General features: G+C 36.9%; 3 protein-coding genes across 5 annotated transcripts; 1 reads left to right on the forward strand and 2 right to left on the reverse strand.

Moving 5' to 3' along the window:
* Nucleotides 1-704: 704 nt before the first annotated feature.
* scnm1 (sodium channel modifier 1) lies at nucleotides 705-7,460 on the reverse strand. Of its 3 annotated transcripts, none has more exons than XM_038282448.1 (9): nucleotides 7,387-7,460; nucleotides 4,263-4,331; nucleotides 3,898-3,968; nucleotides 3,722-3,810; nucleotides 2,207-2,301; nucleotides 1,374-1,474; nucleotides 1,140-1,261; nucleotides 944-1,052; nucleotides 705-855 (listed from the first exon to the last, which is right to left on the reverse strand). In XM_038282448.1, exons 2-9 carry the CDS (start codon nucleotides 4,311-4,313, stop codon nucleotides 753-755), a joined length of 741 nt encoding a protein of 246 aa, XP_038138376.1. In that variant the 5' UTR covers nucleotides 4,314-4,331; nucleotides 7,387-7,460; the 3' UTR covers nucleotides 705-752. The 3 variants fall into 3 exon arrangements, with proteins under 3 accessions (XP_038138376.1, XP_038138377.1, XP_038138375.1); XM_038282449.1 differs by having other exon boundaries at nucleotides 944-1,028; nucleotides 1,140-1,276; XM_038282447.1 differs by having other exon boundaries at nucleotides 1,140-1,276.
* Nucleotides 7,461-7,656: 196 nt separating this feature from the next.
* Nucleotides 7,657-12,115, forward strand: lysmd1 (LysM, putative peptidoglycan-binding, domain containing 1). The gene is made up of 4 exons (XM_038282427.1): nucleotides 7,657-7,769; nucleotides 8,017-8,225; nucleotides 10,255-10,538; nucleotides 11,374-12,115. Exons 2-4 carry the CDS (start codon nucleotides 8,046-8,048, stop codon nucleotides 11,555-11,557), a joined length of 648 nt encoding a protein of 215 aa, XP_038138355.1. The 5' UTR covers nucleotides 7,657-7,769; nucleotides 8,017-8,045; the 3' UTR covers nucleotides 11,558-12,115.
* Nucleotides 12,116-14,305: 2,190 nt separating this feature from the next.
* On the reverse strand, nucleotides 14,306-24,250 carry tnfaip8l2b (tumor necrosis factor, alpha-induced protein 8-like 2b). The gene is made up of 3 exons (XM_038282459.1): nucleotides 23,865-24,250; nucleotides 19,655-19,978; nucleotides 14,306-15,087 (listed from the first exon to the last, which is right to left on the reverse strand). The coding sequence occupies exons 2-3, from the start codon at nucleotides 19,970-19,972 to the stop codon at nucleotides 14,845-14,847; spliced, it is 561 nt and encodes a 186-aa protein (XP_038138387.1). The 5' UTR covers nucleotides 19,973-19,978; nucleotides 23,865-24,250; the 3' UTR covers nucleotides 14,306-14,844.
* Nucleotides 24,251-25,139: the final 889 nt, after the last annotated feature.

Consider the following 25,139-nt stretch of genomic DNA (forward strand, 5'->3'; position numbering starts at 1 on the left):
TTCTCAATTCAAATGTCTGGACCCGCAGTGAGTTTGAGTCTTATATAGACAAAGCCTTGTATCGCTTGGAAACATGCAATGGTAACCGATGAATGGGTCGTTTGGTTCCATTGCATAATCGAAAGATTAAGCAATTTGCAAAATAATCATTCGTTGCAGCCTTAACAAGGACCAAACTTTAAAACCATACGTAAATTAGAAAAAAAATATGTATTTATTAAATAAGATTTATAATAAAATTCAAAGTTAGTTAGAACTAACTTCATGCAAACAATTTCACAAATGTTTAGTAACTGTTTCTTATGACTTAATGTAACACCAAGATTACGGCGCACGAAGCATGGCTAATGACATCCAGGGTGCGATGGAGAGCTTTGCACACGTCTCATGTAAAAATATTGCAGCTTCCTTTGGGCTGCGTTAAAGCAGCATCTTCACAGTGTTACAGTAAATCCAAGAATTATCCAAAACAGAAACAATTAATGGAACATGTCAACATTTCAAATTAAAATGAAAATAAAGCCTTTGAACTGAAACTGTTTGCTTGAAAATTAATCTGCAGTAGTGGATGAGAGAACGGGGCACTGAAAATCAGTCTAGGTGGGCAGCAAACTCTGGTGGATGACCAATAAATTGTTCAGTCAGTTTCACAAAGTCCTACTGACAGAAGTTCTGGCTCTGGATCCTAACAGCACTGTTGCTCACAACCATACCACTGTGGTACAATAACACTTTTTGGATAGTTTGTTCTTTCAGTCGGCAGCAGGTAAGGGTGCAGGTTCTTCTTCATCTGAATCAAACTCCACATTCTCGTCTTTGACCCACTGCCCATTGCGATCCTGCACCCATCCATCACTGAAAAAAAAAAAAAGAGTGAAATAAACCATCAACCACGATGCTCTGCTTCAAATCCATTAACAACAAACGATAAAAAGATAAAAACCTTTTCAGTTTGAGATAGTGATTCAGCTCCATCCTCCTTTGGGCTGTTAGAGGTTCTGCAACTACTGTCCCTGCAGCCTGGTCTCCTTTTTTTACCGACAATGCTGATTCTTCATCAATGATTTAGGTTAGAAAAAAAAAAGCTACTTTAGAAATACAATAAAATCCGCACACCAATTTCCAGTGGAAGACATTACCTTCATTAGACATAGCACTGGTGGTTGCTGATATTGCTTCTGAAACCTCAGATTTGCAGGATGCTGTTGGCATTTTGCTGCTTGGGTTTCCAGTGGGATCTAAGTCGGTATTTATCTGTCTTCTACCAGGTTTTGTACTTGGAAACAAAAATAAAAAGAGCTTTAGTAAATGTGTAGCTTATTGTTTTGAGAACAAGCAAACGAATGGGGATTGCACATCATAAAGCTACACACCTGGTTTTTCTGTGACAGCTGTTATACGGTACAGTCTTTAGCAAAGCATGCTGGGTGAGCTTCCGTGTTTGTGTTAACAAAGGGGCCGAACTGGAGGGTTCCTGAAAGCGCAACAAGACATTTTTTTGTTAAATTTTCTGAAATGCTCCCATAAATTAATTCAAGCAGTACTTCTGTTAATAATCTGTCGGTCAGGATAAAACTTACAAGCACTAAACCAAGTTAAAATGGTTGGTGGGGTGTAATTTTTCACTCCAAGAGAGCCAACGTAACACATTTCACACAAGACAACAATATCATTTGAAAGTGTTTTTCAAGGGAAAACAACTTGTTAGCTCATGTTTTATTCACTGATGATTCATTTACCCTCTGGTAATGACTGACACCTTCCTACAGGGTTCCCACACATCGAGCTGGAATTGTATTAAAAACTAGTTCTCTGGAATAAAACTGCCCATTCTGCAGTATATTACATTAATAAACAACATTTTTTTTTCATAATCATATAGGCTTGGGCTAACAGAGGAAATGTACCAGTTCATACTTTCAGGTAGAGTAAATGTTCTGCACAAGCACTGCTGCATCATGTGATCCTGCAGTAAAAATGCAAGTTTTAGAGCACAGTTCTCCTGTTGCGTTCCTACATGGACCTGGCTTCCTTCCAAACCTAAGGCCGGTCACAAGATCCTAGCATCTAAGATTCTCCTATATAATCCAAAGAGGTTTTTTGTTTTGTTTAAGCTGTTAAATGAAGACCGAGTTAGAATTAAATTGATCTTTTTAATGGCTACGTGCAATACAAAGAGCAGAGTGAATATGATAAAGTCACCAACCTGTTGTCCCTCTTCAGACTGGATGTACCTTTCATGTTGTCTTTTCGATATTTCATTCTTCAGCTTTGCTTTTTTGCCATAGAATGCCCTTAACCCTGTAAAAAAAATATGAAAACATAGTTTTATCTGTTCATTTATTCATCCTTATATTTCACAATCTAAAATAAGAAACTTGGTTTATCAAGACTAAATACTTTTGCAGACATTTTGTTGGTTATATACATTTTCATTTTGCTTGAATTTCATTAAGAACATTCTATAGAATTAAATATTGTCTCTAAATGTTAATACATTTCAATAGTTATCATGAATCAACATCTAACAGGGTTTAACTTAAAGTTTTTTTATTATCATAATGATGTTTTTAAGTATCCATAACAACCAACTGTGGGAAACATAAACAGGGCAGAGGTGTCAAGTAACAACGTACAAATGCTTCTTTAATGTACTTAAGTACACTTTTTTGGTACCTATACTTTACTCAGTTACTTATTTTTCTTCCTACTTCTGACTTCTACTCATTACATTTTCACACAAGTATCTGTACTTTCTATTCCTTACATTTTTAACACAAACGTTACTCGTTACTCTTGGCTGCGGTTTAATGTTTATAAATATTTATTTCCCGTCATGTGCGCCATTCAATGCAGATCATTGTCTCCATCCACATCTAGTAAAAACTAGTGTAATTGGATGAGTCATATAACACAAAAACTCATTGGTTAGCTAAAGGAAATCATCAGAAGCAAGCAAGTGTTCTTCAAACTGCAAACATGAATTGTTTATGCCATGCTACGATGTCGGATTCAGAAAAAGATGCTGAAATGTCTGAAAGTTTTTTCGAAAAATTTCTTTCAATTCATATAGTGGCATCTGGCTGTTTTTTTTTTTACTTTATACATTTATACTTTAAGTAAATTTGAAATTGCAGTGGGAAAAAAAGTATTCCAACTATTCACCCTAGTTAAATAAACAGAGATCAATGGATTTCACTCAGTCGGCACTTTATTTGTCATATCTTTGCAAAGAACACTTCATCATATGGCCCTTATGGCACAGAATTCAGCCCTGTTATGCCTGAGCAGAGTTCGTTCCCCTTAACTTCCGACAATGGAAAGTAGTCAGAGTCAAAACAAATTACAGACAATTTGGTTAACAGTAATATGTTATTACTAAACCTTGATAAAGAATCTGATTTGTTATAGGAAGAAGCTATGTCTGGTCTACAAACACCCTCACACAGAGAATTTTGTGGCCTTGCAGGTGAAAGAGACTGAGTGAAAACTTTTATTGTGAGTAAATAGGATAAATTAATATATGAAATAAGAGATCTAAATTTTCCGACAATATACTTTTTCACTTTTACTTGAGTACAGAGGCAAGTTAATACTTCAATTTTTACCAGAGTGTTTTTAAACTGCAGTATCTATACTTCCACTTAAGTTACAAGTGTGTGTACTTTTGGCACCACTGAAACAGGGCAAAGAGGTCGGGTTGTAATTTCGGAAACTTTACCTTCTAGATGTTTTTTTCCTTGTCTGTGGACGGTCAGCATGTCAACTGTATCAAACACTGGGCGGTAGGAGCACACAAGACACGCATATCTAAAACACAAACAAACAGACTGGGGTTGTCACACCAAATTAACTGGATTTTCAGTTACTGTGCGTTTTAAGGCACAAATAATTTACCTCCCATTTTTCATAAGAGCCGCTTCATCTTCTGGGATAAAATTAGACAGAAGGTCTGCAACACGACGTTTCTGTAAAGGAATTTATTAAAAGAAAATCAAAACAAAAAAAGTACAACAATTAAATGCACTCTGTAGGACGCAACTTTTCGACTCTAAACATTTTACATTATGAAAAAAATGTATGAATTAAAAGATAAACAACACTTCCATTGTAAAATAATGTCCCAAAATGTTTTTAAACTTGACCAACAGTGTTATTTTAAGATAGCGACTAAGCCGTGGCTTAAGGGATGCTAACGTTAATGTTTACATATTATCTTAAGTTCTTACCAAAAGATAAATTAAATAAAATTAACGTTTTACCTTCAGAATATTGAGTTGGCTCTTATCGTCTCCTTCTCTTTTAAAAGACATGATAACGAAAACAAAAATCTAAGCAGAGGTTCTTCTTCTTCTTCTTATGGGATTTTATGGCGGTTGGCAGACTTGTGAATTGTGCATTACCGCCACCAACTGATATGGAGTAAAGCAAGATAACAGGAAAATATTCACCCCCCCCCCCCAAAAAAAAAAAAAAAAAAAAAAAAAAAAAAAAAAACCTGTGTAACTTAAACCAACATAATACTAAATCACATTTGCCCATATAATTTTAATTTACTCTAGGTCATCGTAACTCTGCCAGTTTCTGATGGTCCCATCGGTCCTCCCATCATACTTCCAACCATCTCCCAGTTCAAATCTTTAATGTCCAGATATTTTTCTGCAGCCTTCACTATTATTTTGATTTTTTCCGTTTTTTTTGTTGTCTGTGCAGTACAATTAATTACTTCTACCATGAAAAGAACAAAATTTGTCTTTTTAACAATAAGTGAGTCTTCATTAATTTTTGGAGATTTCTCTAGAGGTTTGGAATTTGCTGTGTGTTGAACTGTAGGTTTGGGTTTTTCTGACTGAGATGGGATCCTTTTTGCAGCTTCAGCGTAGGTTATTCCGAGCTCAAATTTCATTTTTTTAATTTCCTCAGACCTTTTGCTTGCTTCACAGCCGCGATAGGCAGCAGTATGTTCTCCACCACAATTACAGCATTTTATTTTAGCTTCTTTTCCACATTTTCCGTACTCATGTTCTCCTGCACACCTTCCACACCTCTGTTTCCCTTTACAAACTGCTGCAACGTGACCGAATTTTTGGCATTTGAAACATCTCAATGGTGGAGGATTGTAGATTTTGACATTATAGCTTATGTAACCGATGAATACTTTGCTTGGTAATTGCTCTTCTTCGAATTTAATTAGCACAGATAAACTGTCAGATCTTTCTCCGTTTCTTGTTGTTTTTAACCGTTTTACTTCTTTTACTTTTGCACCGCTTATGTTTTCCAGAATCTCTTTTTCAGAAATTTTTAGAGGAACTCCTCCAATGACTCCCCTGCTGATCTTTTTGTTCTCCATTAGGCTGCACTGAACTCTTATCCCGTCAATTTTGTTGATACGTATTGCTTTGCCTTGCTGGGCGCTGTCTCTGCAGTTAATTAGCAGGTCTCCACTGTACAGAATTCTGGCACCTTTGACTTCTCCGACAAGTTTATTGATGGTTTTTGTTAAGTGAACCGGATTCCAATTTGTAAAAGAGTCTGCCTGATTAACGACTTTGAATATGACTTTGAATTCATTTTGTTGTGCTGTGGAATGTATGGAATGATCATCACTGGATTGTTCTGAACTAGATTCCCCTTGAACTGATCTCTGTTTTTTCCGCTTTTTCTCATTTTTTGATGTTGCTATTTTCCAACCTTCATTGTCACTATTTCCCTCTTCCATCCCACAAGAATCGCTTCCTGTTTCCTCACTACTCACGGCCCAAGACATTTCTCCATAAGCAGCTTCAAAACACGCGCCATGCACCAAACGACCATCCACCGAGCCTCAAAACCCTAAGCAGAGGTTCTTCTTCTTCTTATGAGATTTTATGGCGGTTGGCAAACTTGTGAAATGTGCATTACCGCCACCAACTGATATGGAGTAAAGCAAGGAAACAGGAAACGATTCACCCCCCCCCCAAAAAAAAAAAAAAAAAAAAAAAAAAAAAAAAAATACAATAAAATAACCTGTGTAACTTAAACCCACATAATACTAAATTATACTAAATTACATTTGCCCGTATAATTTTAATTTACTCTAGGTCATCGTACCTCTGCCAGTTTCTGATGGTCCCATTGGTCTTTCCATCATGCTTCCAACCATCTCCCAGTTCATATCTTTAACATCCAGATATTTTCCTGCAGCCTTCACTATTATTTTGATTTTTTCTGTTTTTTTTTGTCGTCTGAGCAGTACAATTAATCACTTCCACCATGAAAAGAACAAAATTTGTCTTTTTAACAATTAGTGAGTCTTCATCAATTTTTGGAGATTTCTCTAGAGGTTTGAAATTTGCCGTGTGTTGAACTGTAGGTTTGGGTTTTTCTGACTGAGATGGGATCCTTTTTGCAGCTTCAGCATAAGTTATTCCAAGCTCAAATTTCATTTTTTTTATTTCTTCAGACCTTTTGCTTGCTTCACAGCCGCGATAAGCAGCAGTATGTTCTCCACCACAATTACAGCATTTTATTTTAGCTTCTTTTCCACATTTTCCGTACTCATGTTCTCCTGCACACCTTCCACACCTCTGTTTCCCTTTACAAACTGCTGCAACGTGACCGAATTTTTGGCATTTGAAACATCTCAATGGTGGAGGATTGTAGATTTTGACATTATAGCTTATGTAACCGATGAATACTTTGCTTGGTAATTGCTCTTCTTCGAATTTAATTAGCACAGATAAACTGTCAGATCTTTCTCCGTTTCTTGTTGTTTTTAACCGTTTTACTTCTTTTACTTTTGCACCGCTTATGTTTTCCAGAATCTCTTTTTCAGAAATTTTTAGAGGAACTCCTCCAATGACTCCCCTGCTGATCTTTTTGTTCTCCATTAGGCTGCACTGAACTCTTATCCCGTCAATTTTGTTGATACGTATTGCTTTGCCTTGCTGGGCGCTGTCTCTGCAGTTAATTAGCAGGTCTCCACTGTACAGAATTCTGGCACCTCTGACTTCTCCGACAAGTTTATTGATGGTTTTTGTTAAGTGAACCGGATTCCAATTTGTAAAAGAGTCTGCCTGATTAACGACTTTGAATATGACTTTGAATTCATTTTGTTGTGCTGTGGAATGTATGGATTGATCATCACTGGATTGTTCTGAACTAGATTCCCCTTTAACTGATCTCTGTTTTTTCCGCTTTTTCTCATTTTTTGATGTTGCTATCTTCCAACCTTCATTGTCACTATTTCCTTCTTCCATCCCACAAGAATCGCTTCCTGTTTCCTCACTACTCACGGCCCAGGACATCTCTCCACAAGCAGCTTCAAAACACGCGCCATGCACCACCGGCCTGGTTCCGTGGTTGTCTACCGTTCACTCTTCCCTTCTTCCGCCCCCGCCCCTCCAACTAAGCAGAGGTTTCAGAAACAGGTTAGCTTATAAGCTACTTCCGATAGCAATGATGCGTTCGCGAAACAACTCAAATGAAGTAAATAGTATTCGGACATTGATCATCTTTTAATAATAGCGTATAAATAAATTCGGATTCAATGAATAATTAATATTTACTAAATTTTAACAATACTTAATTAACGTGTTGGTGTTTTTAAGTCATGGATTGAGCATCCAAATCATAATGTTGCGGATTTTCCCTAACTGATTCGAATGCAACGTTTGTGACGAATCATGAGAGCAGTGGCTCAACACGGGCAGCCATGGCAACACGGCTGCTGAGATAAAAAAATTACTATTTTTTACGGCCTTAAAGCAACTTTTTCAAATGTTCTCTAGGTAAGTGTTGTCGGTTTATCTTTTGGTTAAAATAACTATCTAAATATCTGTCTGTGAGATTTACTGACTGCTTTGTTCTTCCTATCGTAACAGGTTTACTGAAGGTTTACGCAGATTAAGTTGATAACTCAGTTAGCTCCGGCTAACTAAACTGCCTTTGTATCATTTGGGAATTCGTGCAGGCTGAAAGAAAAGTATTCATCTCGTGATTTTCACTGGAAATAAAGTTTATTCTGGCTCCACTCAGGCTATGACCGACCCCGATGTTTTTGGAATATGTCCGGGGAGCGAGCGCCGTTGCCATCCGGAGGAGGCGAGCTGTTCCGCGGAAGCAGAACAAGATCTTACGGCAGTTTAACGCGATCTTCTCTCTCCCCGCTTCGCCACAGACTCATTGAGCACACAGTAAAACCAGGAGAAACACTTCAGGGCCTTGCTTTAAAATATGGAGTCACTGTAAGTATTGTGTAATGTAAGAATGAAATGTTTAGAAGGCTTTCTGCCTTTATGTTTTATATAAACACTACATTCCCATTTGTGCAGGTGCATTCAGTTCCGTTTATTTATATTGTGCCAATTCACAACACATGCCATCTCAATGCACTTTACAGTTCATTAGATACTACAGTCAGATTAATTCAAAGTTTTCAATCTTAGGAAAACCATTTCATTGCATTGACATAAAGGCAATCCCTCCATAAGCATGCTTGTAGCGACAGTAGAGAGGAAAAACTCCCATTTAACAGGAAGAAACCAGCAGAACCAGACTCATTGTGAGCGGCCATCTGCCAAGGCCGACAGGGGTTCAAGGAAACAGAAAATTTCTATTTACATGTAAAACTATTAATATTGTTAATTACACAGACTGATATCATTAAATTATATTTCTGTTACCTTTGATTGTGGCTGATAACTAAAGAGTAAAACAACATTTTGTGTTAAGAATATTCTGAAATATATTCATACAAGTTCAGAGCGAAAGGAAGAGTGCTGACTTGAGATTGGGAGCATTCTCAAAAAGGATTTTCCGAGGAAGCTGGAAGTTGTCCTGCAAAGTTAAGTCCAAGGAAAAAATGTAATATATGTTTTAAATGTACACTTGATTAGACAGTGAAGGAAAGCGCATAAAGAAGAGATTTCCTTGATATGGACTTAAACTAAGCTGCACACACGGAAATATCCAGGACATGTTAGGATAAAACTGTTGTACTCCTAGTGCCACGAAAGTGTGTCCTATTTGGGCTAAGGAGGGAAACACATCCTAAAATGTTACTAAGTGATCAGAGCATTGCTTTCAGATAAAAGATCGACTTTCTTTTCATTTAGGAAACTGCATCTCATGGTCTAATTGATCTTTGAAAAATTTACCTCTGCATTTAACCCATCCCCTTGGGGAGCAGTGGGCTGCCATCATGGGGCACCCGGGGAGCAGTGTGGGGTTAAGGGTCTTGCTCAGAGACCCAACGTGGCAGTCTGTGGGAGCGGGACTCGAACTCAGAACCTCAGGATTCCAAGCTCTATGCCTTCAGCACTAGGAAGCCACTCCCCACTGCTCTCCTGTGTTTGATCAACTCAAACGTCAGGGCAACCACTGAACAGCTAATTTTTTGGCACTTTTTTCTTCCCTCTTTTAAGAGGCTTTATAGAGATGTTGATTTTGTTGTCCAACAGACTTGGCACCTGTTGGTGCTTAAAGTACCAATATTTGGTTTAAAGCTACAGTGTGTAATTTTCAGCGACATCTAACGTTCAGACTGCAGACCGCAGCAACATGAACATCTCCCCCCCACCGCTTCTCCCCCCCAACAGTACGGCGAGCGTTACGGGACAAAATGTCTTCCACGACAACCGCATCACCTACTTTCTCAAGTGATGAGGTTTGTTTACATAAATAATTTTACAGATAGTATTTCATTAGTCTGTGTGTTCAGTACCGTCTCAGTTCATCTCTCTCTACTTGCCGTAGTTACTTTCGAGCGTAATGGGCGATCTCGCAATCGCTAGTTTGTTGGCTCTGCGCTGCCGTAGCGCAAAGATGTCTGCCTCCATGGCTGCGAGACCCGCTCCTATGTAATTATAAATAACGAATTCTAAGGCAACGCAAATATTAAGGTTAAGAGGCTGAGCTCGTAGATGATGATAAATAACATAGTTATGTATAATATATTACATTTCTGACTGTATATCCCTGTAATTATTACACACTGTAGCTTTAATAACAATGTAATTACAGTGCCTTCTTGGCCAGCGAGTTCAAATTCCTGACATATTATATATGTAGCAATCTAAAGGAACGTAACAATGCATACAAATGATACAATTACAATACAGATATATATTATATACAATACATACAAATATTTCAGTTGAAATTACTGAGATAAATGAACTTTTCATTAATATTCTGTTGAGATAGACATATAAACTTTGATTAGCTGTAGTCAATATTTTCAACCTTGATAATTAATAATAAACTATTTTCCAGGTGGAACAAATCAAAAGAGCAAACAGACTGTACACCAATGACTCAATATTCCAGAAGAAATCCTTGTCAATCCCAGTACTGTCAGACCTGAAGGACTGCAGCAACGGGTTGGATTTGTCCGAGGAAGAGCATAAAGAGGGAAAGACGAATGGTGCTCCAGGCCGGGAGGATTTAAGAGGACGTGCATCTGACCTTACTCCTGGGGATTTTTTCAAAAGACTGGATGACTTGATCAGCAAGTCTAAGGAGGCAGCAGCCAGAGGATGCAAAGATGCAGAGAAACGGTACTATTTCTCTATTGCTTCTTCAAGCATGCATACTAATACATTTTTTATAGTAATAATTTTTTGAAAAATCCTTTCCATTTGTATATCACAACACTGAAAATTATTGTCCTCCATATTAACCTGGAAAGCTGCACGTTCACAGTGACCATATGTTAGCAAAGTGAGATATTAATGAAGATTTATTTATGAATGCATGTTTGTGCTCCTGTGCTAATCTTCTGTGTGACCCTACATGAAAACAGGGGACAGATTAAAGAGGGAAATTGAACTTTAGGGCTACAGTTAGATGATTTTCCTGTTCAGGGATTTTGCTCTGCGACCACTCTTATCTGTCATGTCTAAACAAAGGAAAAATTGGCAACACCCTGAAACTTGGTGAAATATTTCCATCATGATGAGAGTGACTCCTCCCTTCTTGTTAAATGTTAACTAAGATTCATCTATGTTGGCTGTTGGAACTGTAGGTGTTGGTTTGGCACGCTTAGCTGGCTTGTACCACACATTTTTTATTAAATAGTCCAATAGCTGAGGATGTCTTTGCTATATGAATTGTCTGCTTTATCCAGTTGCATACAAAAATAAAAAACAGGGATGACCTCTATACCACCACAAAAAATGATTGTTTAAAAGACAAAGGGGTCTTCCAGATTTAGCTTCATAAGGAAAGGAATTTCTTGACAATATCTTCAGAAAATACTGAATTTCCCTGAGCTCTGTGCCTTAACAGGCAACTTTGAACCATAAGCAGACTTTTAGAATACTTTCAAGTCTTTCCCAAACTAAAGCATTTTGAATCACCTTAGCTTTTTATGTCATGCTTTCTTTCTTACAGAGTTGCAGCCCTGGAAGCAGCCTGCTCCAGCCAGGCTTCAGATTGGCGCCCGTTAACAAGGTCACAAAGCCTTATTACATCACCAAGATTTCAGCAGGGAGCACTGCTTGGGGCGGTGCCTCTCACCACCACCAAACTCACCAAGAAGCTAAAAGAAAGGGAGGATGAGATATTTGAACTTTGATATCTTTTTTTTTATTACATGCAAACCTTTGATTATTAAAAATATATATTATTATTATTGCTAGAACTATGATGTGAAGGGAGTGGGCAAGACATTACAGAAAAGTGGAAAAACTACTGATAGTGCTTCTGTTCTAAGTTTAAAAACTTTGTTAATCAGTAATTAACTATCGACTATGTGGTAGAAACTTGTTTTAAAGTGTATTGAATATTGCACATATTTATTTATGGGAATCTACTTTTTGTATGAAAGGTCTGTCTGTGGCTGTTTAGTTCAATAAGAATAGGAATGAAAGCATTTGTCACATGATTCTTAAGTCATTTGTCTGCATATGGAATTCAGCAGCACGGCCTGGCATTTTCTTTACTCACATTTACTGTAGCAAATAAAGAAATTAAAACTTTTTATAGGTTAACACTGTATCTCACTAACAGAAATGAGACAATACACAGAAATGCATTTTTAGGATCCTTTAACAGCTTTTATTTGCTGGAACTTTGTTTCTGATTCTGTGAATACTTTATTGTGTTCCATTTATGAATAAAATACTTGATTCTGCATTGTATGAATGGTTACATCTTTGGTGCTTAAATGAAATTTATCTTATTTACAAATATTTGGAAATATTTTAGAGTAGTCAGAAGGTTAAGTGCCTTACAAAAGTATAACTACCTCTTAAAATTTTTCAGATTTTGACTGAAGCATGAACTCCATTTTAAAGTTGTGTGGTTTATTGTGATTTTATGTACAGTCGACCAACATTACATAGTTTAGAAACTTAAAAAAGAAGGTAAGGTAGTATAAGGATCCAAGGCTTTCCACATCTTATTGATCAGTCAAGCAATTAGCTAGTAAAATACAGATTAGCAAAACTACAATCCTAACAAGACATGGCTATTTCCCTAACCTGGTGGCTTGGAAAAGGGGGTGTTTATCAAAGAAGAAGCAAAGGCACCAATAGTTTCCTTGGAAGAGCTGCAGTCCCCCACTTCTCTAAATCTGTCCACTCAAAAGCTACACTAGGAAAAATCAAAATCTAAATAAGTAATTTTTCTTAAAATAAGTACATTTGTTCTTGGATTGAGGAGGTAAAAGAGATATTTTGCCAACGGAACAAGACAATTTACATCTAAAATAAGAAAACACAACTCATTGTCTTATTTCAAGTGCATTTTATCTAATTATCTTATTTTAAGAGTAAAAATACTCATTGGCAAATTATCTCATTTACCTGCTCAAATTAAGGGTAAACACACTTAATTTAAGAAATTTTTACTTGTTTTTAGATTGTTTTATGGTCTGGGTGATTACTAGAGATGCACCAATCCAATACCTGAGCTGAGCGTATCTGTTCGGATTCAACCGTTGAACCCATATGTCTTGCCATGTGAGTGAAAGCTTTAGTCTTGACATAAACATTGTTAATAAAAGGTAACAAATTAACATATATATAAATGTAATTTATTATTTACTAAGGAACATGCAACAAAAAGAAAAAAAATATCAGTTCCATATAAAATGCATAGGATTGAATATCTGATATCAAAGCACAAATATTCAATCTAGCTAATAAGTAAATATCGGAGCCAATATCTGATCCAGGTATTGGATTTGTGCATCATCCATTCCGATTGGCTGTAGGGTTTCTGTTTAAAAGTCTTATAGGAAACCTATAAAAACATTCCAGACAAATAGCCTAAGTTTTCTAAATTATTGCGGTGGCTCCCCCTACAATAATGTTTTGTATCACTTAACGTAACCTTAAGCTGCAGCAGACTGAGCTGCATGTTCGGTGGCCAAGGCCAGGTACCAACACATCACAACAAGAGATAATAAATAGTCTTATTAGTCAATTCTTATGAAAACTCAAAACTTTAATGGTAAAAAAAAGTGTTAACAATTTATTTAATATTTATTTCTGCTGTAAGTAACCATTGTTTCAGCAGGATAATACCATTAGATGTGTCTACTGTCAAACATTTATGGAGTTGGTGAAAGCAGTCACCATCCATAAAGTTCTGATAGTGGAAACCTTGGTCGGGCATTATCCCTAACTTAGATCCGTTCATGTGTGAAAATGGCCAAGTCAAAGTCCAGTTCTAAATCCACAGAGAGTCTGTGAGAAGTCACAAAAAGTGACGTACACATTTCATCACCATCCAGGCTGAGCATATATTGTTATGACAAGAAAACATTTTTTTTTCTTGAGTGCTAGAAAACATGCCCAATTTTTTTCTGCAGAAACTGCAGCAAAAATAATCTGAAATATTACATAAAAAGGTATAGTGGAGGATTTTTGTAAATAAAAAAACTAAAAATAGAAAATCGCACCTGCACAACCCTGTACCCGCTATCGGGAACAACTATTAAATGCAGGTGAGAGCGTGCACGAGCCCATTTCTCCTCGTGCACGCTCTGTTTAAAAGTTGCAGTGTGCATCACTCATACAGGCTTACTTTCCAAAAGAAGATTTGCGATTTTTCCACTATGTCAGACTCACCACCGTTAAGAAAAAAATGGGGACGAGCATGTAGGATGGCTTTATGTAAACATATCACCAGAATGATTGACAAATAGGAGGACCACTTATTTTGATGATCCACCTGGAAAAAGAACATCCTTCACTATACCTTTAAGTCAAGATTGCTAAATAAATGGTGAGGAAACTCTGCTATGTATGGTTAAAATTTCAGACTTATCATATGTTCTTTGTGAGGGCAAGGGTACTGAGAATAACTGTTCATGTAGTTATGTGGTTATTTTTTTTAATTTTTATTATCACTTGTATTGAAATCTCCATATTTCAGTAAACAGTACACCACCTCTGTAGGACCACATGTTAACCACTAGATGGCGGTGTTGTAGTACAATGGCATTTTTGTGTCCTCGTTAAAACGTTACAGCTGCTGCTTCATTGTACAAAATCTACACAGCATCATTTGGTCTCAGTAAAAAAAGAAGAAACACAGTCTCAAATATAAAACAGAGAACAGCTTTTTGGACCTTTGATACGTTTTACATCTGTAGAAGTTCAACTTTGTGTTTTATAGACTTTACTTACACAGGATGTGTCCCATCTGTACATTAGAAAATTGAGATATAATTGCTTTAATCTTTGTCCTCATCAAATATGTTCTCTGAAAGCTGAGGAGAACCAGATTTATTTTCAGATCAGGTGTCTCAACTTGCCTTTCCTCTGCAATAATACAAATTTCGTCCAACAGTTCAGAGTCTTGAGAGTGTTTTCCTGTTTATCTCCCACTGTGTGTTGCAGTTGAGTTCCTACATCATATCGTCCCATCCTCTACCAGTTTGTTGAGTCCTTTACAGATTTTAGTGAGGTTGGATCTGAAGGGTCCGCTTGGGTCGTACAGTTTGGTCAGGAGCTGAGGGTCGGCGTAATGGTTGAAGACGTGGCTGATGCGGTCGTGAGATTTAGGGGTGAGGTGGGTGTTGACCAGCTTCAGCAGAAGATCCCGGCACTCTGTCAAGTTGTCCGACATCACCGTCTTATCAAAGGTAAAGTCAACCTGTCAAAAGATACAATGTTAGAGAAGTTAAGCTTGTACACTTACAGTCTTGCCTAACAGTTAAAGTTTAGTTTGAACTTTGTAAGACAAGTTTTAATTGGAAGGTTTTTGAGATACCAGCAAAGAGGCCACACGTCATGTTCACACTGCTTTTCAGATAATATATTGTGATATCTACCCTATACAGTTCAACAAAAAAGATTAACAAGTCATCTAGAAAGAGAAAAACGACAATATTACACAGTGGTCTACCTCAAAGTGGGTTTACGTCCTTAATGTAATACTTTATTTACCTAAGAGAATTTCTGAAAGTCTATCAAGACTTTTTCGTTTCCCTTGTTCTAATGACCCCACAGATTTTCTATATCTTTATTATCCCAAACTGGTTGGATAATTTCAAAACTCTAATATTTCTTATAAAAATGTATATCTAGTTAATATATACATTTTTTTCCCAGAAACAGAAATAATTTGTGTTAAAAAGACTAATTCCATCAAAGACAAGACATCAGCTGCAAAACTGCTTACATGTGACTGTTATCCTGTGATAGTATTAATTAGACAAATTTTTTGTTTTTTAATTAAATTTACAAGTTAGACAGCATTTAAGGCTAAATAAGGAAATTACATTTATCACAATTAACATTTGAAGGCAAAAAGTCAGATTTTGAGAAGGGTCACCGACATATTACAAATAAAATATGTTTTTACTGTTAATAAAATGATTATTATGCTTATAATACTATTGCAGTTAAAAAATGTTATAGTAATATCAAAGTGCCTTTTATCAGCTTTTAACAAATTAAAATTCAATATTTCCTGTGATGTGTAATCCTTATTTGAAGATGTCAAACTTTGTTGTTCACCTTTAAGAAAAAAATTTCCAAAACCACCATGAGAAACACAAATTACAGACTAGATCATATATTTAACAATAAAACTGCCATAAACACCCTGTTATCTGTAAGGATCCTTTACAAATTGTGTCACATTCAAGAAAATTGTTGTATCAAAAATGTTCATTCAAATATATGTAGAGTTGTAAATAATTTCACAAAACACTGTATTCTCTCCAGCTCATGCACAAGTGTAAAAAGTCATGGACACAGACACGTGTGGCCATGTTTTTATTACCATGTGGGGACAATGTAAAAAAAAATATGCTACATTTTGGGCACTTATTGGGACCAACAACTGGTCCATACCAGGAGAGTTTCTGCTCTTATTTTGATGATCCATCCGGAAAAAGAACATCCTTCACTATACCTTTAGGTATAGTGAAGGATGGTATCAGGTATCAGCTAATGAACAATTTTTTTTTTTTTTAAATGCACCTGTTAAATATTAAGGAGGACAGTGGTAACAAGCTGTTGCCACTGTCCTCGTTACTGTTAATCATGGTAAAAATCTGTGAGTTTGCTAAACTAGGTGATCTGAATCATGTTAACTATATTAGCTGAATGTAAACGTATCACTTGTTAACACCATACAGGTTTGAACTAAATCCCCCAAAAGTGACAACAATATAACTAAAAAAAGCTCAAGCTCTGAGCTCTTGTTTTCCGCAAGGGGTGGGAGTATCCAGTTGAGCATATGCATCATAAGTTTCATATTGCGGAAAAAATAACTTGCTATATAAATACATAAGGTATATACAGTACTTGGGTTGAGGGGGGATGGCATCCCCCCTTCTTAAAAAAATCTTAAAAATCATCCCCCTTCTTAAATGACCATCGCCTGTGACAGTTTATTACTGAATGTGTAAAATTTCTACTATATATTAGCAATGGCAATAATATTGCCCATTCAACATTTGGTGGGCTGCGGTTCTATGAGTAGCCTGAGCAAAATAAATAATATAAAAGAAGTGGCCTACCATGACTATGAAGCTGATCCCAGTTGGAAATTTGTCCTCTGCATTAGTCCCTAACTATGTAGGGGCAGTGATAGCCATGCCAGTCAGGGACTGACTGCAGTTCTACTGCAAGGTGCCTTGCTCAAGCTCAGAGACTGGTGTACCTGACATTTAACAATCATACCATGCATATTGCTTTAGGTTAATAGACTATATTAATTAGGCTATGTATGCCAAAAAAATCCCCCCCCCCCTCCTTTTTTTTTTTTTTTTTAACAACTAGACTACTGGGTATATATTTAACTGCTCTCTTAACCACCTCTCATGGAGGTGGGTGAGTGGCTTCTTTGTCTCCAATTTAAGTCCTCTACCAGAGGCCTGGGAGCTTAAGGGTTTTTCGCAGTATCTTAGCTGTCCCCACAACTGCTGCCTTTCTCCTTTTCAAGACCTGTATAAGTTCTGGAGCGGGATGGTCGCCCCCAATGATCCTTCCTGATTACCTAACAGTTCACTGTAGTCTAAACCTGTACTGTTCTAAATGGGCCAAACAAGAACATTGGATAACTTGAAGAATTGCAGATGATCAGCAGCTCATGTGGAAGGTTAGACTTCTTCAGTAAGTGCAGGAAACAAAGTCTTTGCTGGACGTTTTTCTGAGTGGAGTCTTTGTGGGACCAACTCAAGTCCTGAGAAATTATAAATGGCCTGTACTTATACAGCACCTTTTCAATTCAGAGGTTTCAGAAGCGCTTTACACTGCGTTCAGTCATTCACCTATTTACACACAGATGGTGGCAAGTTAGATTGTAGCCACAGCTGCCCTGGGACTCTCTGACAGATACTACCAGCAAAGTATTATAAAGGATTACAAGGAGAAGCAGAAAGTTGAATGTTCATCAGACATCCACCTTCATCACCACAGTCTAAGCATATTAAGCTCCAGGTGGGTCTGACATTACCTTTAGAACATCTGATCCACCAATCGATGACAGTGGTGTTATCAGCAAACCTCAGAGTTAACCAAAGAGTATCGTACTACCACCTGTGTATGTTGAAGTTTGGTGGAGTTAAGTTTTGTTCCAATGTCAAGCCTACCATCTATTAGTGACGTCCCATATGTCAAGATGTGTTTTATTAAAGCAAGACCCGTTCTACCGCAGTTTGGTTAACTCTGGTCTGGAGAGTTTGTTGTATAATAAATGCCTCTGTATAACAACTCTACTCCTAACAGATGTTTAAACTAAACTGGAGTTTAAAAGACATCAATGCAGTGCTGCTTTTGACCTCTTTCCTTGATCAGTTTTCATTTTGTCCAATCTGTTTTAATCAATTTTGGGGAAACTGTAATTTCACTTTTGTGCCATTTTTCCCCAGATATCGAGGACTGTCTTCACTGATCTAATATTAACTTTATTAGTGCTTAGCAACTGACTCATACCTATACAGCATGAGAGTTTTCTGATTCTTTTAGTAATTCTGTAGATTATGGCTTAGGGTACCTGATACATATCAGCAAATTTCAGGAAATCCTACAGTAACGGCTGAACTTAATTTGAGGTCAACCAGACTCACTGTAATTAAAGTCAGGTGCGTACAAAGCAAAACTGAGCACAGAAATAGAACAAACGCACTAGTTTAAGGACACAAATGTTTTTTAACTGAATTGTACTCTTTGTTTGTCACAATATAATTAGAAAATGAGCTGAAATTATTCATTGTGGTTTTAGGTTTATGTACACATCCCAGAGCCGGACATTTTAAAAGGGGCATGTAGATATTTTAAAGCAGCAGTACAAAATGCAACAAAAGATTATTGTAAGTAAATTATTGGACTCAAGCTCCCTTAATATTATAAAGTAAAATTAGAAATTGAGGAAAATAAAGAAAATTACAATAGAAAACACAATCTTCTGCTCTTGTGATTTTACATGCATCGACCGTAACTACAATTAGTTTTCTCAGACTCGTTGACCTGTTTGAAGTCATTAGAATAGTTTTTGTATTCAGTAGTTTAGAGCCTTTTTGATGATACTTCAATCTTAATATAACAATGAGAAGTATGCACTGGATCTCTTCAATTTTGTGGACGCTGGATCTGTTTCACTGAACTTTACTATTCATGTCATTCCAAAACAAGTGTTTTTTAAAAAAATTTTCAGAGCTCTTTTGGATATTTGCCATTCTTACCAAGTGGCCCAATAGTTTTATTTGTTTAACTAATGTTATTTTTTATCTTTATTTGCATTTATTCTGCTTTTATTTATGTTTTACATTTTACTATCTAATTCATGTAAAGCACTTTGAATTGTCCATCTATTGAATTGTGCTCTATAAATAAATTTGCCTTGCCTTTCTAGAATACAAAACCAATACAGGTTTTTTAAAGCTGATGCCAATACCGGTTATCTTGACATCAATCTAACGAATCCCTAATATGTGCTGCTGATTTGCCTGGGCCTATTCTTTATGCTGATTTTGCATGTTTTCCCCCATTTGTGTGGTAAGACTTACATCAAGATAACAAATGTTACACAAGTCTCGACTAAAACAAAAAAGGAACATTTTTTTTACAAACCAACAAATCTGAAATATAGGCTATACATAAAACCTCTTTTGTAATACGTTGGGAACAAGAAATTCATGTTATATGAGCTATATTTCTAAACAACACAAATATGGTGCATATTAGGTGGTTAGTATGACAGAATTTACCTCATAGAAGCTGATGGCCGTCATGGCTCCAGTGTGGAGCTTTCTCTTAAATTCCTGGGCAAGTTTCAGTTCATCCTCGCTGAAACAGTTGTTCCTATACAGCACACCGATCTTCACAGCGATCTTGATCAGGTTTTTGATGACCTTTTGAGCTGCTGATTTATTTCCTGTGTACTCCTTGGATACCCGGTACAGTTCATCCAATATTTCACTAGTGGTGTCATCTATAAATCTTTGGACAGTGCTTTTGTTGGCCATGCTGCTGAGGATCTTCTTCTGTGCCTTCATGGCCATATCCTTGGAGCTGAACGACTCCATGGTTGCCTGAATTATCAGAGAAAACGAGAAGCAGTTTTACTTCGGAGACAATCTTCATATGTTTCTGTAGGCTTAATAAAATCATTTTCTCCTCATTTGAGAACATTTCAGCTGAATGATCGAATGCTTTAAATGTTTTTTTCAGAAATTAAGGGGATTAAAACTAAAATCAGTTTCTTGATTTTAGTAAAAGGAGACTTCTCTAGACTCTCTTTGTATTAGTTTAGCTATGCCATTATTTGCTGCTTCAAAAATTTATCACATTTCTCTACGTCTTACAAGAAGACTTATTGGTTCGCTATTGGTTATATTGGGTATTGTATTCTCCAGGTACACAGTTTTAATTTGTTAAAACACTTTACAGTATAGTATTTTATTGTTTATCTTTTAACTCTTCACTAGTATGTTATTCTTGTACACTTTTCTAAGGTCCACATTTGTGTGAACATTTTTTCTATAATCTTCTTGCTACTGTAAACACCAGAATTTCTATGTTCTATGCTACTTATTTTGTTGTTGATATAATAGTAGTGATCAAGATATAATCTCAACACACTTTCAATGAATACAAAAAGATAATTTTAAGTTGAATAATAGGTTTCACTCAGCTAAAAATGGAATTACACTTGAGAGACATTTTAGTACTTCTGTTTTGAGGTACTTTTTTTAGTAAAACTGAAACAATTTTGGGTATTATGCAACACAAGTACAGTATAGGACCATTTAAAAGGTTTGCCTTTATGTTATGGAAGCTGATAAGTTTTTTTTCTAAAAGATGCAGAATTCATGATGTCGAAAGGGAAGGATACCATCTTGAGACTTAGCAGTCTTTTAGTTTTCCACAGAGATTTGAAGTTCTCCTTGCATCCCTCATGGAGATCCCCCTAAAGAGCTTATCAGTGCGTACACAAAGCATTATAATAGAACTGCAAGATCACTTTTATTTTTTTCCCCCACACCAGCTATAGCTGAAATTATCTCTTTAATAACAGCATCATTCAAAACACTGCAGTAAGAAGTCTATTTTGAGTACCTATTAAAGAAAACAATGTTATATTTATCTGGCATTTTTATAGAATACAGAGCTGGAAGAAAAAAATGTTGTATCCACAAAGTTAAAAAACCATTACATAGTTTAAATTAGTTTTTCTTTGCAGAGAACTTGTGCATTAGTTGTAAACATCGAATTTATCTTCAAGTCGAAACGCTACGTTTCTACTTCAGCATAATCATTTGTGTTTAAGACAGAACCAATATCTTTAACCGCTATCTTTAACAAGCATGCATACAGTACATGCATGTCTTCTCTCTTTTCCTGTCATTGTGTTTCATTTTGAAACCTGTTAAAGTTCCCAAAGCAAATAAGTCCCCCATTCAGAAGCTAGTCTCATAACATCTTTAAATGCATGTTTCTCCTCCAAATCCAACCTCTTGCCTGTGTGGGCAAGTATTTATCTGTGGCTTGAAAGCTGCATAGCTCCGACAGGTCCATGCGTGCAGGTACAGCATTGCAGGGAGGAACAGAAAGATTGTTACCAACCTGATGCCTTCAGTACTGTGGTTGGGCCTGCCTTTGACAAAGACATCAGCTACCCTGTTATTGTAACATCCTGTGCATTAGTAACAGCCTGTTACCCTTAACCTGTGAGCTAAATGGCTTCCTGATGGCTGCTTTAATGCATTTCTACTTTCCCTCTTTGTGTGTTTTGTAAAAGCTGACGTTGTCCAGCTATAATCATGAAAGGTCAACAGCGAATTAAAACAGTCCAGTTACATTAAAGGTCTGTTTAAATGATAACACTGTGCCCATAGTTACTCTTCCCATCGTTACCGCTGGAACATTTGTAATTTAGATCTAATAATCATTCACGATCATTCATTTCGAGCAAGTGTAACATTGCTGACACTAGCTCCATTTCAAATGCCTTGGGATGCCTGTGGAGAATTAAAAAACATTCATTATATTAATTTCCCTGAACAGTGATAATGGAAGCAGGGCACTGTGATAGCTATTTAAGATCTGTGCTTCAATCTCATTTATTTGCTGAAAAGACTGCAGGGATTTGAAAGACGTGCAAAGTGTGCTGTCATCAGCCAGTTTCCCAAATAGTGAAACTTCCACTATTGGATGCTAATAGCTTTTTAGGCATCTTAACTTTTTTTTTTTTAAAGACACTCCATCTGGAGGGGTTGAGATGGTTCAAAGAGCATTAACAAATGTATATCTTACAGGAGAGCAGTGCAGGGGGAAAAAATACACCCTTCTCTATTGGACATTGCTGAGCAGCAGTTTGTTGGTGCAATTGGATAGAGGGGGACCTTTGAGCATTTATCAGTCTGTTTGTTTGCATCCACAAGGGAGTGAGTGCATTACATGTTCAAGTGTTTGTTTCCCTTCCCAATGTCTGTTGGGATTGGGGTGAGAGTGTTTGTACAAAGCTGTAGGGGAAACAAAAAGAGTAGAGGTGGAACAATCACACACATATAAGGTCTTGATGTATTTCAGAGTTATTGTAGATGGGCAGTGGGGAATATCTGCAGCCTGGCCTTATAGACAGTCAAAGGAGTAGATGTGAACAGTGGGCCCATCTAGGCAGGCAGGAAAGGTAAATACTTAGCATTCCTCAAATGTCTTCAGCATTCAGCTACAGTGTTTGGATGCATGTAGGAACCTGCATACATCAGACGGTTCATTCTAAGATTTTCTTTCTTTCAGGGGGGTTGCTTGTAACTGTTTGTGCATAAAAAAGCTAATATATATATATTTATATATATTTATTAGTATAAATTAATATATACTTTCAGTAGACTTAGACGAATATGCATATTTGATTTAGCCTGACTCTGTTCTTAGAAAGCAAAATGTCTTAAGTTTGAATTGGAAATCATCTGCATGTTTCATTACAAGGCCCAGGTGTAGGTGAAAAAGAATGCAGCTTGTGAGCTTGCAAAGTGTGTGACTGTTAGCAGCTCTCAGCGGTCGATCATATCGAACCGTTCAAGTGTTCCAGGAAAAGACACAGAGATCAAGCCGTTCAATCAGATTAAAAACAAGCGGGCCTTTTTTGAAAGTAACTTTCACCGTACCAGAATGGGGACTTGGTAGACAAGGAAATGTTTGCTTGTGTTTGAGCAGGGAAGATGAAATAATAGGAATGAGGATGGGAATATTTTGTTCATACTCAGCAAGGTTTAGTGAAAGCTGAGCTATGTAACATCATCTTCTGTTGTAGCACCTACATCATTTTTAAAGAAATTCAAAATACTCTAGTTTTATTTGCATATGTAATGTAAAGATTTTCACTAATTGTCTGCTTTTTCTGAGGGTAGCAGACGAAAGGGTTTTGAAATCTTTCAAGTGTGCATATTGCAATATCTTTTTCAAAATTGCACAACTTTCAGAGCAGTCAGTTTCAGCCTTCCACACATCTGCTCTGAAAGGGAAGCGAAACAGAGCAGTTAGCAGAGTATTTGTCCCTTGCCTCAGCTCAACATTTTGACAATAAAAGCTTTCAATGTTTTTAGTAATATCTGTTAACCTTCAGTAAATCGAAGTTCTTTACTTATGATCCTAAAGTCCACTACCTTAAGATTTTACTCTCAGCCTGTGCAAACAGAAAGAGGGAACTTCACATGTGTGCCTGTCAGGGTAACTTGTTGCAGCATGACTGTGAACGAACAGATCTCTCAACTTGTGCTCAAGATGGGGAAGTGGAGAGAAGTCACTTAGTTTCCAGTCATCTCTTCCCTCAGACTGTCTTCTCCGATTGCTGGTAATAACACATTTGGTCTAGTCTGATTTAAAAGGTAATAAAAGTAAAGGGAAAAAACCCACATCTTGCTTCCTAAGCTTTTTTTTTAAACCAGAAAATGAACTGCAGAAATCTCTTACCTGAGTGTCTGCTGAGTCTCCCTCCCTCCTTATATATGTCAGATGTCTCTCTCTCCCTCTGCCCTGTGTATCACTTTGACAGCACAGGCAGGTTAATTTAACAGGATACCTTCATCTCCACCGAGAAAAGTAGCAAAAGCCATAAAAACAGCCCTCCTGCAGCGCTTTAGTCAGTGCTCACCACCCTGTCTTAAGATAATGTTGCGTTTTACTTCCTTAAGGAACTAAATTGCAATGACACACCCCTCAGTCTCTCTCTCTCCCTCTCCCTCTCTCTCTCTGACTGCCCTATCTATTGTTTTCCTTTAAAATTCAAATCTACAAAACCTGTATTTCTGTCCCGCTCTTGCTCACAGAAACGTTGACACTCTCTCTGAATGCATGTGTCTGACCTTTCTTCACTGTAATGCTGACGTCGTGCCTCTGCTTGTTCTGACAAGTGAAACAAAACTCTGAAAGAATTTACCAATAATCCTGTGATGCAGTGAATTGAAAGGGGAGCGGCTTAACCCCTTTTTGTGTGCACACCTTTGGTGGAATGTAGTTCCTGTCAGTATTGTAGAGCGCCATGGTGCTTCCCACGTGTCTCTTCACTGAAGGCAGAATCAAAACAATAAACAACAGCAATTGCAGCTCAGCAGCTTATTAACAGATTATATGTATTTGTTTCATTTCTATGTCTAAAAATAAAGTATAGCATTCTTTTCAAAAGTTACACAATAACAGCTGGATGGCAATTTCATGTCGTCTTTAAACCTTTTTTCGGAGCTAAAAATGTAGAAATTAATGTAGAAAATATAAATTTTTTAGGTCTAATTCAGAATTACCTTTTATTCCACATGATTTCTTTGTGTTTTTAATATAAACTGTTTTCTATGGGGCAAAGTAGCATTATATAAAGGTTGTGATCCCCCTCGGTAAAGCAAGGTTTACAGCTTCCATAAAGTCATAAATTTTAAGGCCAAATCACTCTCATGAAAGAGGTTTTGTTTTAAGCTGTCATCCTTATCTAAATGATATAAACACACATATGAGCATATTATAGAGCTAAAACAAGAGTAAACCACATAGACTATTCAGCATTGAACAACAAGGCGGCTGTTTTTAGCTGCTACAGAGTCATGTCCGCCAGCGTAGAGTCGTCAAATGAGCAATTGTCAAATCAGGAAGTGTCCCACCACTTCTAGATTTGTGTTTATCTTTGTACTTTGTCTGAATGGCTAACAGCTGTGCTGAAGACCTGTTAGCTGTGATTCAAGCCATTCACAAAGTGAC

Source organism: Cyprinodon tularosa, unplaced genomic scaffold (genome assembly GCF_016077235.1).
Source record: "Cyprinodon tularosa strain WSP-4 unplaced genomic scaffold, ASM1607723v1 ctg183, whole genome shotgun sequence".
NCBI lineage: Eukaryota > Metazoa > Chordata > Actinopteri > Cyprinodontiformes > Cyprinodontidae > Cyprinodon > Cyprinodon tularosa.